At 38.0% G+C, this 16,771-nt stretch overlaps 1 protein-coding gene and 1 pseudogene across 2 annotated transcripts in view; both read right to left on the bottom strand.

The window, feature by feature from the left end:
* Nucleotides 1-16,771, bottom strand: part of Uhrf2 (ubiquitin like with PHD and ring finger domains 2) — a 69,070-nt gene that overhangs the window by 18,877 nt on the left and 33,422 nt on the right. For both annotated transcript variants that reach the window (XM_021647900.2, XM_060388302.1), the window contains 3 exons: nt 5,875-6,093; nt 1,793-1,902; nt 659-845 (listed from right to left, as the gene is read on the bottom strand). In XM_021647900.2, the coding sequence (XP_021503575.1) occupies nt 659-845; nt 1,793-1,902; nt 5,875-6,093 (516 nt within the window). The remainder of the gene's footprint in view (nt 1-658; nt 846-1,792; nt 1,903-5,874; nt 6,094-16,771) is intronic.
* Nucleotides 9,107-15,941, bottom strand: LOC132655323 (large ribosomal subunit protein uL23-like; annotated as a pseudogene).

The following is a 16,771-nucleotide window of genomic DNA, read 5'->3' as shown; positions in this document are numbered from 1 at the left end:
GAGACAACTAACCCAGTCCCATGGGAGCTTACAGAGACTGAGACATCAACTAAGGAACATGCATGGTCTGGATATAGGGCCCTGCACATATGTGGCCGATGGGTGGCTTAGTCTTCATATGGGTGCCTGACGAGTGGTAGTGGGGGTGTTTTAACATGGACTCTATTGCCTGGTTTTGGATCACTTCCCTCTGGCAGAGCTGCCTTGCCTGGCCTCAGGGGATGAGGATATGCTCAGTCCTGATGTGACTTGATGGGCTAGGAGGTTGATATGAGGGACAAGTCCCCTTTTCTGGGGGAAGAAGAGAGGGGAAGGGAGGAGAAAGAAGAAAGAGGGGAAGGAGGAAAGGCTTATTAGACATACCTACGTGAAAACTGAAAAAAAATGAATATTACCTTGAAGCTAAGCATAAGAGGAAAATGCTTCTAAGAAGAAAATGTGTTAAGTATGAAAACAGGGAAAAAAATATGACTTAAAGAGTTGAAAGATATTGAATCTGGTTAGAATGTATAGTATTTTGAAAGTGCTAGGCCAGCCAGTGCTACATAATAAGAAACTATCTGAAGAAAAAGAAGGAAGGAAAGGGAAGAAGAAAAATCTATTCTTCAAAGATCCATTTTGATTATTTACATAAAAGACAAAACCCTGGTGATGATACCAGTATTCTTCTTCTGGAACTTTATCCAAAGGTGGACTCAGGCAGTAAATATGATATGCCAGATTGCACTCATCGCACAGAAGCTGCATGTTGGGATCCCGTTTCTCTCCACACTGATGACAGGAACACATGTGACATTTCTTATCAGGGTCTCCACCACACAGGTCACATTCAGGGTCATTTTTCCCTATAAAAAACAAAATTATGGAAGTTTTACCTTTTTATATCTATTATCACATAAAGAAGTATCTATTGAAAAAAATAAAGTATCTTTTGAAATAGTATACAACTTTTTAAGTGCAAATACATACATACATACACACATACATACATACATAAAAAGGTACTGAAAAAAATAACCCATGGTGACTTTTAATGAATGCCTCAGGGCTAGAGATGGCTCAGCAGATAAAGGCACCTGCTGCCAAGCTGGGTGACCCACATGGTTTAAGGAAAAAAATAACTTTCACAACTGTACTCTAAATTTCACACCTGTGCTGTGGCATACATATACACACAAAGTCACACACAGACAAACACACGTCAAAACAGAAAAAAGAAAGATAAGAACAAAATGCTTCATCTCAGATTTACTAAATCAGAATTTCATGAAATGTGTCCGTGTGTATGCCATTTCATGAAATGGGTGATATAATAACAATAAACGTAGGGATACTGTATATTTCTGCCCTAAATTGCATTATATACATATTGATGTTAAAGACTGAGTAAGGACATACAGAAACTGTTGGTAGTAACACATACAGAGGGCCACTGAGATGGCTCAGCAGGCAAAGGCACTTTCCATCAAGTCTGACAACCTGAGTTCAAAGCCCAGGATCCACACGGAAGAAGAAATTTCCTAAAATAGGACTCTGATATCAACTTACACACAGGGACACACATATAGAAATAATTTTTAAAAGACCTGATTTTAAATAGAAGACACATGGATAAGCACTTGAAAGACCATTTTACAAACAATAATTTACTATACAAGCTGTTCACCTTTTCCTCAAAGTAAATTTGTATGGTCTACCATTTCATAACTCCTCCAAAATTATTCCCTGGTCAAGAAGACTAAATTGTCACTACACAGCACATTGATTATAAACCTAAAAGAAAAACACATACTTAAAAACTTTCCATCTGCAAAAGAAATAGGATGGGCTCCAGGTTTCTCAATCTTGAAGATTTCATCTACAAATATCACCCGGCAGTCATTTAATGTTCCTTCAGAATCCCTGTTTAAAAAGAGGAAGAAACATTAATTTCCACAAGCAAAATTTAAAGTATATGAAAATAATAATAATAATTATAAGTCATTGCGGAAGTTCACAAAATTTCTCCCATTTTAAACTGATTGAGCGTCTTTGATCACCTCCCCCTGAGGGGGGGTGCAGCCTCTCCAGGTCACACAGGAAGACAATGCAGCCAGTCCTGATGAGACCTGAGAGGCTAGTGTCATATGGAAGGGGAGGAGGACCTCCCCTGTCAGTGCACTGGGGAAGGAACACGGGAGAAGAGGGAGGAAGGGTGGGATTGGGAGGGCACGAGGGAGGGGGCTACAGCTAGAATACAAAATGAATAAATTGTAATTAATAAAAAATAAATTAATTTAAAAATAAACTGAACTTACAGCTATTACAATTATTCTAGTCTATTGTTTTTAGTAGTAGTTAAACCTCAAAGTTAGATGTAACTTCAGGGTAATATCAGGAAAAAAGAAATTCAGAGATTTTATTACTTAGATTATCTGGTAAGAAGTAGCTGTCTTATAAATTTAGCATAAAGACTAGTAAAATTCTGTTACTTAAAAAAAGATTCAGTCATATTTCCAATATTTCTAGGCAAAAATAAGATGGACTCTTACTAGATCTTTTCAAATATGAAGCCACAGTTAACTTAATTTACATTTACTTGCATTTTCTTCAGTGACCTACTTTGACTGCGAACTTGTTTCTCCTTTTAAAAGAACTAAGTGAAGTTTGTATGGGTTTGTGCAAGTACTGTACATAAATACATGCACCTGCTGAGGCTAGATGTAGTGAATCCCCTTGGGGCTGCAGTTACAGGCGGGTGGGTTTGTGAGCTGCCTGACATGGGTGCCTGGATTCAAATGGGTCCTTTATGAGAGCCACACACTCTTAATCACTGAGCTTTTTCTACAGCCCGGTTTATCCTTTTTAATTACAGCTTTTACTTTGTGTCTGGAAAATATTAGGTATACATATATTTAAGAACTTTATATATTTGCTTTTGGCTCTTGAAGTGAATTCTTCATCATACCTACACTTAAAAAAACAAGGTAGCATTCATTTACTTTCTCTTATATTTTTCTATTAAAATTTAATATAAAAAACTAATATAGGAAAGTGCATCGGTAGATGTGTAACTCAAGCAACTGTGAGGTATCTTTGTTATCCTCAAACATGATGGCAGACGGTTGAACTGTCACACTACCTCAGAAGTAACCTCAAGAGTTAACATTAATTTTCTTAGTCTTATTGCCTACCTACCTCCCTATGTATATGACATATTTTCACTATCCATTAAGTCTATCATCTATAAATTCTCACACCATCTTTTTCTGCCTTGCAATCTGCTTAAGAATACGAGTCACTTGTCCAAACATCTCTTTCTCAGTCTTGAGTTTTGACATTTGTATTCCCAGGGAACGGTGACCAGTTAACTCAAGTTAAAATTAAAGACACTCTATAACCTAACGTTCTATAGGTATACAGGAGTCCATGGAAGCCAGAAGAGAAAGCTGGATTCCCTGGAACTGGAGTTATAGTTACAGTGACCCTGAGATGCCCATATGGCTGTACAGAACCAAACCCACGTCCTCTGCAAGAGCAGCAAGCGCTCGCACCAGTGGTTCTCAACCCTCCTAACGCAGTTCCTCATGCTGTGGTCAGCCCCAACCATATTTTTGTTTTATTTTTGACACAGGGTTTCTCTGTGTAGCCCAGGCTCTCCTGACTCGCTCTGTAGATCAGGCTGTCCTTGAATCCACAGAGATCCGCCTGCTTCTGCCATGTTCTGAGGGTGTGCACCACTGCCACCTGGCTTACTAAAATTATTTTCATAGCTACTTATAGCTGTAATTCTGCTGTTATGAATCATAATGTAAGTATCTGATAAGCAGGATATCTGATATGTGACCATTGTGAAAAGGCCATTTGACCATCCCAAGGGGCTGCCACCTACAGCCTGAGAAACACTGCCCTAAACCATCTCTGTAGCCTCTAGGAAGACTTTAAACTATGGAATAAAGGCCTATCCTCAGACTATCCTTGCTTCTTTTATGGCGGTATGTTCCTAACACTTCTAGTAAGAGCTTGTAGTGTTTTATAGTTGGGACAGCTATCACATAACCGTTATACCAATCAATATTTGCCTGCCCATATTTCCACTCCTCCTCTTAAGTCTAGTCACCAAAGTAAACTTCTACCTCAGGACCACTTAGACTGAGAAACCTTTAGCAACATTTTTCTTTTCCTTCAAAAGCATTTATTGTTTGTTTTGAGAAAGGACCTCACTATGTAGCCCTGGTTGGTCTTGAACTCAGAGATCCTTCTGCCTATGCCTCTCAATGCTGTGATTGAAAGGTGTGTGGCCCCATGCACCACACCCCAGATTCATTCTCTTTCTTTCTTTCTTTCTTTCTTTCTTTCTTTCTTTCTTTCTTTCTTTCTTTCTTTCTTTCTTTCTTTCTTTCCTTCTTCCTTCCTTCCTTCCTTCCTTCCTTCCTTCCTTCCTTCCTTCTTTCTTTCTTTCTTTCTTTCTTTCTTTCTTTCTTTCTTTCTTTCTTTCTTTCTTTCGCACAACACTATGTGTTTTGGTATCTCCTGTTATATGGTCCTTTTTTTTTTATGCCTCCTATAACCAAGTACATTATAAGGTTCTGTACACAATCAAATTACTTTGGTAGTTTCTTCAGATTTGTATACACGTCTGAATTTTGAATTGTTTAGAAGTCTGTAATTCAACTACATTCTTAGTTGAGTAACACAATCATGTTATTTCTGTCCGAATCTGTTTTCTCAATATAAGCTTTGATTCTAATATTCTAGTATGAAAACAATAAAGTAAAAGCTTTCTTCAGCAGGTTCCAATAGTTTATCCTTATGTCAGGGTTGGTAACTATTTTCATAAAGGGTCAAACCAGAAGCAGTTTAAGTTGTGTAGTCAGATAATCTCAGTTGCAGCTTCTCTGTGCTGTTAAGTACATACAAAACCAGTGTAGATAATAACCGATGGACACTGATGTGTTCCAATAAAACCTTATTTACAAACACAAGCAGCAAGTGGGCTGTAGTTTACCTAACCTTGCTTTCTGTTAAGCATAAATAAGTATTTCTAGATGTGTCACTTTTTGCCATTAATGCAGTTAAATACAATATGAAAAAAATATAAATTTGACTCTTTCTTAACAAGTGAAACCTGTTAGTGGCATGCGAAATTCCTTCACTGATCAATATGACAAATCTGGTATAAATCATTATAAAAAAGAAATGCACATGGAATGACTTTATAATGAAAATTTAAAAACTCCTTAACATACATGACCTTTTTAAAAGGCAAGGAAGTGATTATTCAGTTAATAAAAATTGAGAAGCAGCAGAGAGAATAAAAACAATTTCCCAGGTGTAAAAGCCATCTGTGAGACAATGCCCACTACTCTATCACTTGGGGAAAATTCTGAACAGTTCCAGGCTAGGAAATAGAGGTTAAGCTGTCATCTACAGTAAATATATTAACATGGTATTTTTTTATATTATTGTTTCATCTGTTATTCCACAAAGCACAGATTTCTCTAATCAGACACTTTTATATCCAAGATTCTCCAAAATTATCTTTAACCTTAGAGACGAAGATATATTCAGTTGTAGTAAAAATTCACAGAATTTATAAAAATATTCTCCTATAATGGGGAGGAGGTCCCCCCCTATCAGTGGACTTGGAAAGGGGCACGGTGGAAATAAGGGAGGGATGGTGGGATTGGGAGGGAATGAGGGAGCAGGATACGGCTGGGATACAGTTAATAAAATGTAACTGATCAGAAAAAAAATAAAATTAAAAAAAAATATTCTCCTATAAAATGATAGCTTCTTTCTAACCCCACCTTCTTTAATGAGACTATGTCCTTCATATCTAAGATTTACATTCCTAATTGAGTAACCAGACAGCGTTAGTGACAAGAACCTTACCCCAGGAAAACTTTGACACGAACTTCCTTTTTGGTCCTTGATATTGTCTTCAGTGTGGTAATTTCAGCATCATACCAAAATCCCCTTTTGCCTGGATTTTCTACATTGTAGTTAACCATTACCACATCGCCAACATTTAGTTCATTCCATTTTAAAGTGGTCCTTGCTCGTGGTCGCAGATCCTTAACGTTCATTTCTAGTGTACCACTTTCTGGGTATCTGAGGGAACAGGAAAAAGAACCCACACAATAGAGATTACAATCATTTCCACAGAAGGCTAAAATCTGTATGCACTATATACAGAAGACCAAGTTTTCAGAGTTGAAGAACAAGTCTTCCAGTAGTGGAGGTGGTACATGCTGGGAGTATATGCTGAAGAGGTGGAGGTGGGAGAAGGAATCAGAGATCAGGGCACGTGTGCACATGTGTGCAGACACACACACACACACACACACAGTAACAGGCAGCGACATCTTTTATTCTGGGTACATTTCTCACCTGTACTGTGATACTCACAGGATGGTATCTATGCAGGTGAACATGAATGAACTCTTCCCCCATGCAATCCCTGGACAGGAACCTTCATGGCTTACACAGTTTTTGGCAAGTGTAAATTCCATGTTCTGTATCCATCATCCTATTGAGTTGGGATTTTTTTTTCCAGACTCATTGTTCTGTGTTTGTCTGTGCATGTGTGAATGCGTGTTTGTGTGAAGGAGCCTGCTGAAGCCATCACATGCCCTGGAGCTGGAGTTTCGGGCAGTTTTGACAAACTCAGATTCTTTGGAAAAGCTGAAAGCACTCTTATTGCTGAGCCACATCTCCTGACCCTGGGGTTTCTTTATGTAATGAATTTATTCTGCCAAGTATTACTGTTATAACAGCCTAAATGAGATTGTGTATTTTTTTGATGCTACTTAAATGATGTACATTAAAAACAACTCTTAAAGCTGAGGAAGATATCAATTACTAGCTAAGAGATGGAACAGGAAAAACACAAATTCTTGTTTCATACTTAAGTTTTAAGAATTATGTTATAGAAGCTGGGAGAGATGGCTCATTGGTTAAAGGAAGTGGAGAATGTGGGTTCAATGTCCAGTACCCATATAGCGGCTCACAAACATCTATAAGTCCAGTCCCATGGGATCCCACACCCTCTTCTGCCATCTGTGGGTACCTGGTATATACATGGTGCAGAGAAATACATGCAGACAAAACATCCAAACACATTAAATAAATAAAGTCAATACAGGCTGGAGAAATAGTGAGCCATGAAGAACCTTACTGCTATATTAGAGCACTTATTCTTATAGAGGACCTGACTTTGGTTCCCAGCACCCACATAGTACTTCACAACTTCCTATTGCTCCAATCCCAAGGGACCTGACATCCTCTTCTGAGCTCACGGGCAAAAGGCACATGGTACACACACATACATGTAGGCAAAATGCCCATATACATAAAATAAAAATAAATATAAAATTTCTTAAATCATCACCACCATTTTAGCAGGCTTAGACATCAGCATCTCCCTGATCTTAGAGCCAGTTCATCAAGTTTCATCATTTGCTTCACTCATGAACATAGCTAGCATGTCCCAAAAGCTTCCATTTTTCCAGGAAAATGTTCTCATTAAAATTGTTGATCCTAAATGTAGCAATGATCCCTAGTAACACTTAAGACCAAAAAACAAATCAAATAACCAACTCCCACAATTTTATAAGTAGCAGGAAGTAGAACCATGCCAGGAGTGGGGGACAGGACACCAAAGAGGGTCTTGGCCTTGATTTCTTAAGATTTATGTGGTGGCGTATACCTTTAATCCCAGCCCTCAGGAGGCAATCAAGCCATACACCTGGCTTCTATAAAGTTAGGGCCTGCTGCCTTCATGCCACACTGCTGTGGCCCTCAGTGTGGAGTACAGACCAGGGCATCATCACATCTGCAGACCCACTGAAAGCCCATTTTCGGGCTATAGTTCAGGCCCAAGAAAGGGATTCTGAAAGTAAGGCTCAGTATTAAACTTTTAAAAATCCTTTCAGTCAGTCAGGTTGACTTCATGTTATAGGAATACAAAAACATTCATTATGCTGATTCCCAAGGGAGTCAGCAGCACAAGGCAGAAATTAAGGTAAGAAAACTAACTATTGGCCAAGTAAGAGTAGCATGTTCAGACTAAAGCTGGTTGAAAGTTAGAAGCTGCTCCAGCAGCTGGTCTTGGTTCTTCAATATCAAACGAGGACTGTGCTAGCCCATGAATCTCACAATTTATCTGACTTACCTACAGTGAGTACAAACACTGTAAGAGATCTTTAATCACCCAGTTTAATCAAGTCTCTACATGTCAGTTAATAAGATAAAGGGAATTCCAGCACTGGTGAGGGGCCCCAGAGACACCTGGTCATTTATCCTCATGGCTGTAATTCTCTTTGGCAAAGCTTTAAAGTAATTAGCCACTGCTGAGACAGTGACTAATGGAAGGAAAGTCTTGTTGTGACACAGTTCTAATACAAGAAGGAGAAGATAGTTGATACAAAGACCAGAGATGTGTTTTAAACTTATTCATGTAATTCCATGGAGAAACCCAAACATTCTCTTCAGAAGAGAAATAGCATGACAGTCTTAAATATCCCCCTGCCAACCTTCAATAATCTTCTTTTCTCAGACGTACTGTTTTTAGTGAATTACCTTTAACTCAAATAACAAAATTTTATTTCTTTTCTATCCTAGATCTTCATTCATTTACTGTCCCAATTGGTTTCTTGCTATTTTGTACACTTAGGAAAGCTATTTTAAATCCCTGTGACTGCTCCTCAACCCCCACCCCCTGCCCATCTCATGAACTTAGTGCCTCACCTGGTGGGTTTTTTTTTTTTATCCAAACATCCTTATTTTTTTTTCTTATGTATATTTCACCACAATAAAATGTTTTACAAGACAAATAAGCATTTGGTCTCTATAGTTAAAAGTGCTATTTTTTTATAGTAATAACTATTTATTGTGTAAAATCATTGTTTTGTACCCATCAGGAACCAGTTCCAGGATCTCCCTTAAATTCCCAAATCTACAGATATAGCCTCCTCCCATGTATAATATTTTAAGTCTTTTTTTTTTAATTTTTAATTTTTTTATTATTCTCATTAGTTACATTTTATTAACTTTGTATCCCAGCCGTATCCCTCATTCCCTCCCCAATCCCACCCTCCCTCCCTCATCTCCTCCCTGCCCCTTTCCAAGTCCACTGATAGGGGAGGACCTCCTCCCCTTTCATATGACTCCATTTTGTCAGGTATTTTCAGGACTGGCTGCAGAGTCCTCCTCTGTGACCTAGCAGTGTTCCAAAGTAGATACTAAGACTCATAACCAAACCTTCGGCAGAGTGCAGGGAATCATATGAAAGAAGGGGAGTTTGATGTGGAAAGGATAGGAGCTCCACAAGGACCAAACAAATCTGGTCACAGGGTCTTTTCTGAGATGGACACTCAACCAAAGACCATGAGAGGATAAAACCTAGAACCTCTGCTCAGATGTGACCCGTGATAGCTCAGTAATCAATTGGTTTCCCATAGTAAGGGGAAAAAGGACTATTTCTAACATGAACTCGATGATTGGCTCTTTGACCTCCCCACCTCCCAAGGGAGGAGCAGTACTGTTAGGCCACAGAGGAGGACTTTGCAACCTGGTGGGTTTAAGAACTAAAATTTTGGGATCTTTCAGGTGCTTAACACAGTACATAATAAATATAAGTTGCTAGCATTCTGTCATTAAACCTAAAGTAATCTTCTTTGACAAATATAGTATCCATAGTTCTATTCCTTTTCTAGTTCAATGGTCAAACTGGAATATAGAAATAACTGACATTTTTCTCAATATATAAAGTGAAAAAATTAAGATTTGTTTTGTTTAGAAATGAGGAATCATTGTAGTCCAGGCTACCTGACACTAAAAATGTAATTACAAAAAATCCAGCTAACTAGATTCCACCCCCCACCTCCGAGACGGGGTTTCTTGTATAACAGCCTTTGCTTTCCTAGACTCATTTTGTAGACCAAGAAAGCTTCAAACTCACAGAAATCTACCATCCTCTGCCTCCCAAGTGCTGGGATTAAGGGTGTCTGTCACCACACCTGGCTAGGCTTTTAATTCTTAAATTGTGAATTCATTTCCTGCCTCATTTTAAGATAAATTTGTGCCAGATAAGGTTCTTTTCTTAACTAAAATGTAAAAGTTGTATTTTGACACCATAAGTTTATCACCAGTTTGAATTTAAAAAAAAAATAAGAGAAAAGCATGTTTCAGTAGCAAAAATATCCTCCATTTGTCTAAGTCTTTCAAAAAGTACATAGAATGTAAACACTTTGAGCAAAATAAATGCCCTGAACAAAGTGTTTCCCCTCACTTGGCTGGTTTCTGTTAATCTGAGATAGGGCCTTACTTTGCAGTTCAAACTTTTCATCAATTTGCAACCTTGTAGCCTTGGTCTCCCAAGTGCTGCAATTACAGGTGTGTAGCATTTTACTGCGCTCCTGTTTTACATAGACTTGAAGGAATTTGGAACATGTCAAGTTATTTGCTATTAAGACCATCACGTTTTGTGAAGGATTTGTGATTACACTTTATGTGTTAGTGTTCTTAAGTTCAAGCCAAGTGATTCACGGATTCAAAACTTAGAACCCCCCCAAAAAAAAAGACAGATTGACCAGAAGAAACCAGACACACTATACTCAAGCTCTGCGTGTCCTATTCCACACAGAATATGCTTCTTCCAACCAAACTGTAATGTGCAACATTCATTCTACCATGCCAATGCATTAGAGCATACAGTTGTTAAAGGCTGGCCATATATATACACAGTACAACCCAAAATTCCTGAGTCCCTAAAGCAGACCTTCAACTTAAATTATACTAAAAAAAAAAAAAAAAGTCCCAAACCCTAAATTTCCAAACATCAGCCAAAGCCAGGCACATAAACAGACCTTTTAAACAGTGTCAGTCTGTGATCAGATGTCAGTTCTTTCCTAGAAATGCTAAAAAAGAATCATTTTAACTATTTGTTGGCTGATGGTTTAGGAAGCAGATGTTAAGATGGTAACAGTTCTAAAAGACATTGAGAAGAATTGTTACAAGGCAATAGGGCCCACAGAACATGATGATGGTAAATTTTGTCCAAAGGGGAAAAAATTAGGACATGAAAGTCTTGGAGACCTGGTTAAGTCTTGGCCAACACAATACCTGAACTCAGGTACAGAAATTAACCACACTGGGAAGAAACAGACAAGCCCTAGAACTCTTGCTACACTCAGTCTTGGGCTGAAGGGTACTCAGAAGTGAATATGACCTTGGCTTAAACTATCAATTGACTCAATTTCTTAAAGCTGATGGTAGAATTTCCTTGGGAGCTCTGAATAGCGTACCCACCAGGGACACTAAAGCTACATATAAACCCATTTACTCCTCAAATGGTTTAAACTCTGTGACTCTATCAAATTAATCCTCTGGTACCTGCAGGTAGATAGAAAGAAAATTGGCCATGAGTTAATAGTGACTGAAGTTAAATGATTCATAATGTTGTTCTCTCAACTTGCCAATCTATTTGCAGATTTCTATAACAAAGCAAAAATACTACACATAGCCAGGCTCAGTGGCACATGCCTGTAGTCCAAGCAGTCAGGGAGGCAGTGGCAGGCAGATCTCTTTGAGATTGAGGCCAGCCTGGTCTATAAAGCAAGTCCAGGACAACCAAGGTTACACAGAGAAACCCTGTCTTGAAAAATCAAAACCAAAGCCAAGAAACAAAAAATACTACAGGTTAAAAATCTAAACATAAAAGCCTCTCCACATTTTTAAACTTCCCCTTATATTTGCAGAAAATTCATGTTGATATTCAAGGCTTCTAATAAGGACAGGAAGTCTTCTGCCCCGCCCACCACACTTCCTGACTTTCAAGTATTTCTCAGAGGTAAAAGTGCTTTCAGTTCTTAGCTACTTTTTTTTTTTTTTTTGGTAGGAAGTAAGGAGGAAAATGCTTAAAAAAAAATAGTAATAAATCAAACCCAGGGCCTTAGGCACACTAGACAAGCAACCTACCACTGAGTTTTATCTCCATCCTCAAGGCCATTTTCTAACTATCCCCATTTCTTCTCCAAATAACATGCAACACTGTACTTTTCAGACAGGTTCTCTACTTATCCCCCAAATCTACTCTGCTCATTCACATCTTCTACATAACACATACCAGAAATTATTAAAAGTGGCTACATGTTTTATAACAATCTTCTGACAGTGATAGTAGTCATTTTGTCCTAATCTTGCAGATGAAGCGTAGACGTAAAATAATTTATTCAGAGAGGGGTAAAATGCAGATGTTTCAAGTTTATCTTTTTCTTGACTCCATACTTTTTTCTTAATGGTGGAAAAAGTTTGTATTTAGAATTAGCCAGCTGAACTCAGTTTAGATGATCCCAATGTTGTTGGCAACATCCATAGCACCATAATCAGGAGCCAACCAAAAAATATGTCTTCTTCTCTCCGTCAGGCCTTAACAGGTATTAACTTTGGCCACATCAATGTCATAGTTTCTTCACAGCCTGTTTGACCAGGTGCTTGTTAGCCTTGACATCCACAATGAAAACGAGTGTGTTGTTGCCCTCTATTTTCTTCATGGCTGACTCGGTGGTCAAGGGGAATTTGATGATGGCATAGTGGCCAAGCTTGTTTCTCCTGGGTACACTCTTTTGAGGGTATTTAGGCTGCCTCTGGAGCCACAGGTCTTAGAAGGTGGGTGACATGGATCCTCTTTTTGTGGCTGTTGGATGCCTTTCAGCACTGCTTTCTTGGCTTTCAGGGCCTTTACTTTGGCTTCTGCTTTGGGAAGGGCAGAAGCTTCCTTCTTTGCTTTCAGCACCATCTTGGTGAAAAGCTAGTCTCCATACTCTTAAACTGTTGATAAACTGTTTTGCTCTTATAAGCACATTATTCCATTTGGCTTTTAAAAAGTCAGTTTTTTAACACCCTGACTTAGTAGTATTCACAGCTAAGTAATGGTGTATAATTCAGTTTTTTTTTGTTGTTGTTGTTTTTGTTCTTGTAACTTTTCCTTTTGATTGCTGTTTAATTTTCTCAATTCTGCAAGTTATAATTAAACATTTTAGATTATCTATGGGGATCTTCAAAATTCCATTTCTAGACTGTTTCGTCTTTTCCGATATAAGCTGCCTATTTGAAACAGACCTATGCCTATTTCAATATTCATGGTGCTATCTCCTTTGGTGTGCTGAATACTAATTCCTATATACTCTACACCTTCTTTCTTGTGTTAAACACAGCAAGGCAGTGATGGCTAAACTGCTCTCTAATACAAATTAAGTCTACCATCCCAGGCCCTATTCATGCGCCTACTTCCAGGGTACCCAGTAAACTCAACACCTGAGCCTTTCCAAAGTTCTCCAGTGCCTGCTTGTTTCTGGTCCATGGAGTTCAGCTTTTCTCTGGAATGTTGCCAAGCCCCAGAAATCATTCCAATTAGTTACCAGCTGGGAATACCAGGAAAGAGCATACATACCTTGGCTCAAACACTGGCAGACCTTGCAAGTACCATGGTTGAAGGTTACCAGTTAACTCCTTGAAGCTCATCAGAATTCTTTTTTAGAGACAAGAGTGTCCACCAAGGCCACTAAAGACACATCTAAGGCCATTCATGCAAATGGGACTTGGCTTTCAAAATGTTGTTGCTTTCTCTTTTCTCTGTCCTCCTAAGGGATCATTTGCTTACTCTCACTGTTTTCTTGGATTGTACAGACATGCATAAAGTAGAAATATTTAGTTATTTACCATCTCATTCTGTAGCCTGGGCTTACCTGAAATTCATTATGTAAGCCAGCCTGACTACAAATCATGCTCCTTCTGCCAAGTTCCACTATGCTCTTAACTTTTAATTAATCTTCAGTCATTTTTATCACACACTCTTAACGATTTAGTAATATGTATCTATTACTCCCCCAAGCCCATTTTCTGCTTCTTCCACCATTCCCCTTCAAGAGCACAGAAACACATCTACCTTGTACTCTTAAATCCAATTGTAAATATTTTATCACAGCACTCATGCAGTAAAATGGCAAGTTTTCACTGAGAAACACAGCCTGTTTGTACTTTAAGGTATTTGGGATATAACACTAAAAAATTTGTAAATATGTTCAGCTCATGAAGTAAAAAGTCTGCTTTTATATAATTAAATCCTTAAAAATATTTTTATGTGTACGAGTGTTTTTGCCAGTTAATGCAGACCATGAGCAGTGTCCACAGAGGCCTAAGGAGAGCAACCCCAGCTGGAACTGGAGTTATGTATGGTCGTGAGCCACCATGTGAATGCAGGGAACTGAACACCAGTCCTATGCAAGAACATTAAGTGCTCTTAACTTCAAAGACATTTCTCCAGCCCCAAGTCTCTTAATCAAGTACTATACATTATAACTGCTATATTTGAAATAGATTTTGATTCTGCTATAGTTCTTCTTCTTAAGAATCACTGGCCCAAGTATTTAGGTGGCAAATGCATTAGTCTATCTTGTATCACTATAACAAAACAACTGAGGCTGCATAACTTTACAAAGAAAAGACAGTTTTTGGTTTTTTTTTCTTAAAATTATTTTAAGTTTGTGTTCTGGGGATTCACGGTCCAAGGTGGGCTCCACTGGTTTCTCTGTGGTGAAAGACTAGCAGATTTACCACAGTGATGTGGCACAATGTTGGGAGCATGTATGAAAGGAAGTAACCCATCTTGAAATATGAAGTCTTACCCATTCTGATCTGCTTTAGATGGAATCTCAGAGTTGTTTTGATTTGCATTTCCCTGATGACTAAGGATGCTGGGCATTTTTTAAGTGTTTCTTTGCCATTCTATATTCCTCCGTTGAGAATTCTCTGTATCCTATTTTTTTAACTGGATTTCTTGGTTTGTTGGTGTCTAATTTCTTGAGTTCTTTATATATTCTGGATATTAGCCTTCTTTCCCAATCCATAGGCTGTTGTTTTGTTCTGTTGACAGTGTCCTTTGCTTTACAGAATCTTTTCAGTTTCATGAGGTCCCATTTGTTAATTGCAGATCTTAGAGCCTGAGCTGTGGGTGTTCTGTTCAGGAAATTGTCTCCTGTGCCAACGAGTTCAGGGCTCTTCCCCACTCTTTCTTCCAAAAGATTTAGTGTGTCTGGTTATATGTTGAGATTTTTGATCCACTTGGACTTTAATTTTGTGCAGGGTGATAGATATGGGTCTATTTGCATTTTTCTACATGTGGACATCCAGTTAGACCAGCACCATTTGTTGAAGATGCTATCTTTTTTCAATTTGATGTTTTTGGCATCTTTGTCAAAACTCAGGTGCCTGTAGGTGTGTGTGTTTATTTCTGGGTCTTCTGGTGGATTCCAATGATCCACCATTCTGTTTCTATGCCAGTACCATGAAGTTTTCATTACTATTGCTCTGTAGTACAGCTGGAGATCAGGGATGGAGATACCTCCAGAAGATCTTTTAGTCAAATATTCAAGTATAAGCAACTGCTAGCACAGCACCCTCTTTCCCATGAAGCTTAACATACAGCTGAAGTTAATGAAAACTGGTCCAGGCAGCCATTTCCTGTAGCATTTACACTGAGGGAAACTACAGTGTGCAAACTATAGCAAATACTCTGGGGAAAAATGGAAACCTGAACAACTTTTACGACATGGTTTAAAGTATTCATAAGGAACTGTAACTATGAACCAAGGCCAACTACCCTACTACTGTACCAAGAGGCCAATCTGAATTCCTGTGGGAGAAAGAACCTAAGGCCTTGCTTCTCAGAACCTGGAGGTCAGGGCATTATTTCACAAGTTCAAGTTAGTGCATCCTGGATTTTTACCCCACTCTGGTTAAGGGTTAAGATTCCCAATAAGCCTTAAATAAATTAAAAGCTTACGTTTTCCCAGCACAAGTTGCACTGCCCCGAATGTAATAAAATTCTTCAAGTTATCCTTCAGAATATTATCCTCAACCAAATTACATCTTTATCAACTAAAAACTCATTTTTGCTAACAGATATTGATGAATAGTCTATAAAATCCTGTTTCAAGGAAATGAAAATAGTTTTTCACATAATACTGTCACTATTTTAATAAGTGGCTTTTAAGCTAAAAATTCTAATACTCAAAACTATTAAGCAAGGCAATTATCAATGAAACCCTATTTCTTCAAAACATTGCTTCCTGAAGAAAATACATTTAAAGAAGGACACCATTCATCTGTAGGCATGTTCTAATTTGGAAAATCTTTAATGTCAAGCTGCATGCAAAAAGAAAACACTTCATAATCTAACAGAAAATATTATGATTATCCCACATCTTAAATTTAGAGCTTACAGACAAACAGGTTACTTAGAACTGCTTATATGGGGATTTTACAAATCACATAGCAATACAGCTCATTTTCAAACACATTAGCAATGATGGATTATTGTTTTTATAAAGGCAGAAATAAATTTGTGTTAAAAATATCTAAGCCCAAAATACAGTACTTTAAAAATACTTACCAAAATAACCTGAATTTATTCAATAATTTAAAAAGGCAGAGCATTCCATTGTTAGGTATTTTTTCATGTTATAAGAAAAAAAAATCCACATATCAAGTAGATGTTTACAGAAAGAAATTAAATCAGAAAAGTTTAAAATAAGCAAATCTTATTCTATTTAATGTGCACAGTATTAAACTACCCTGACTTCTCCTTTTTGCACCCATAAATCAGTACATTTCCCAACCCCTATCAGAGAAGCATCTGTTGGCACATGATGATTAACACAGAAACTCACAGCTGGTTAAACAGTAGAGAGTAAAACTGTCCTAGTACCCAGCTCTAAATGGATGTACC

Source organism: Meriones unguiculatus, chromosome 1, assembly GCF_030254825.1.
Source record: "Meriones unguiculatus strain TT.TT164.6M chromosome 1, Bangor_MerUng_6.1, whole genome shotgun sequence".
Lineage (NCBI taxonomy): Eukaryota > Metazoa > Chordata > Mammalia > Rodentia > Muridae > Meriones > Meriones unguiculatus.
Note: the sequence above shows the minus strand (reverse complement) of the source record. Positions and strands in the feature narration are given on the sequence as shown.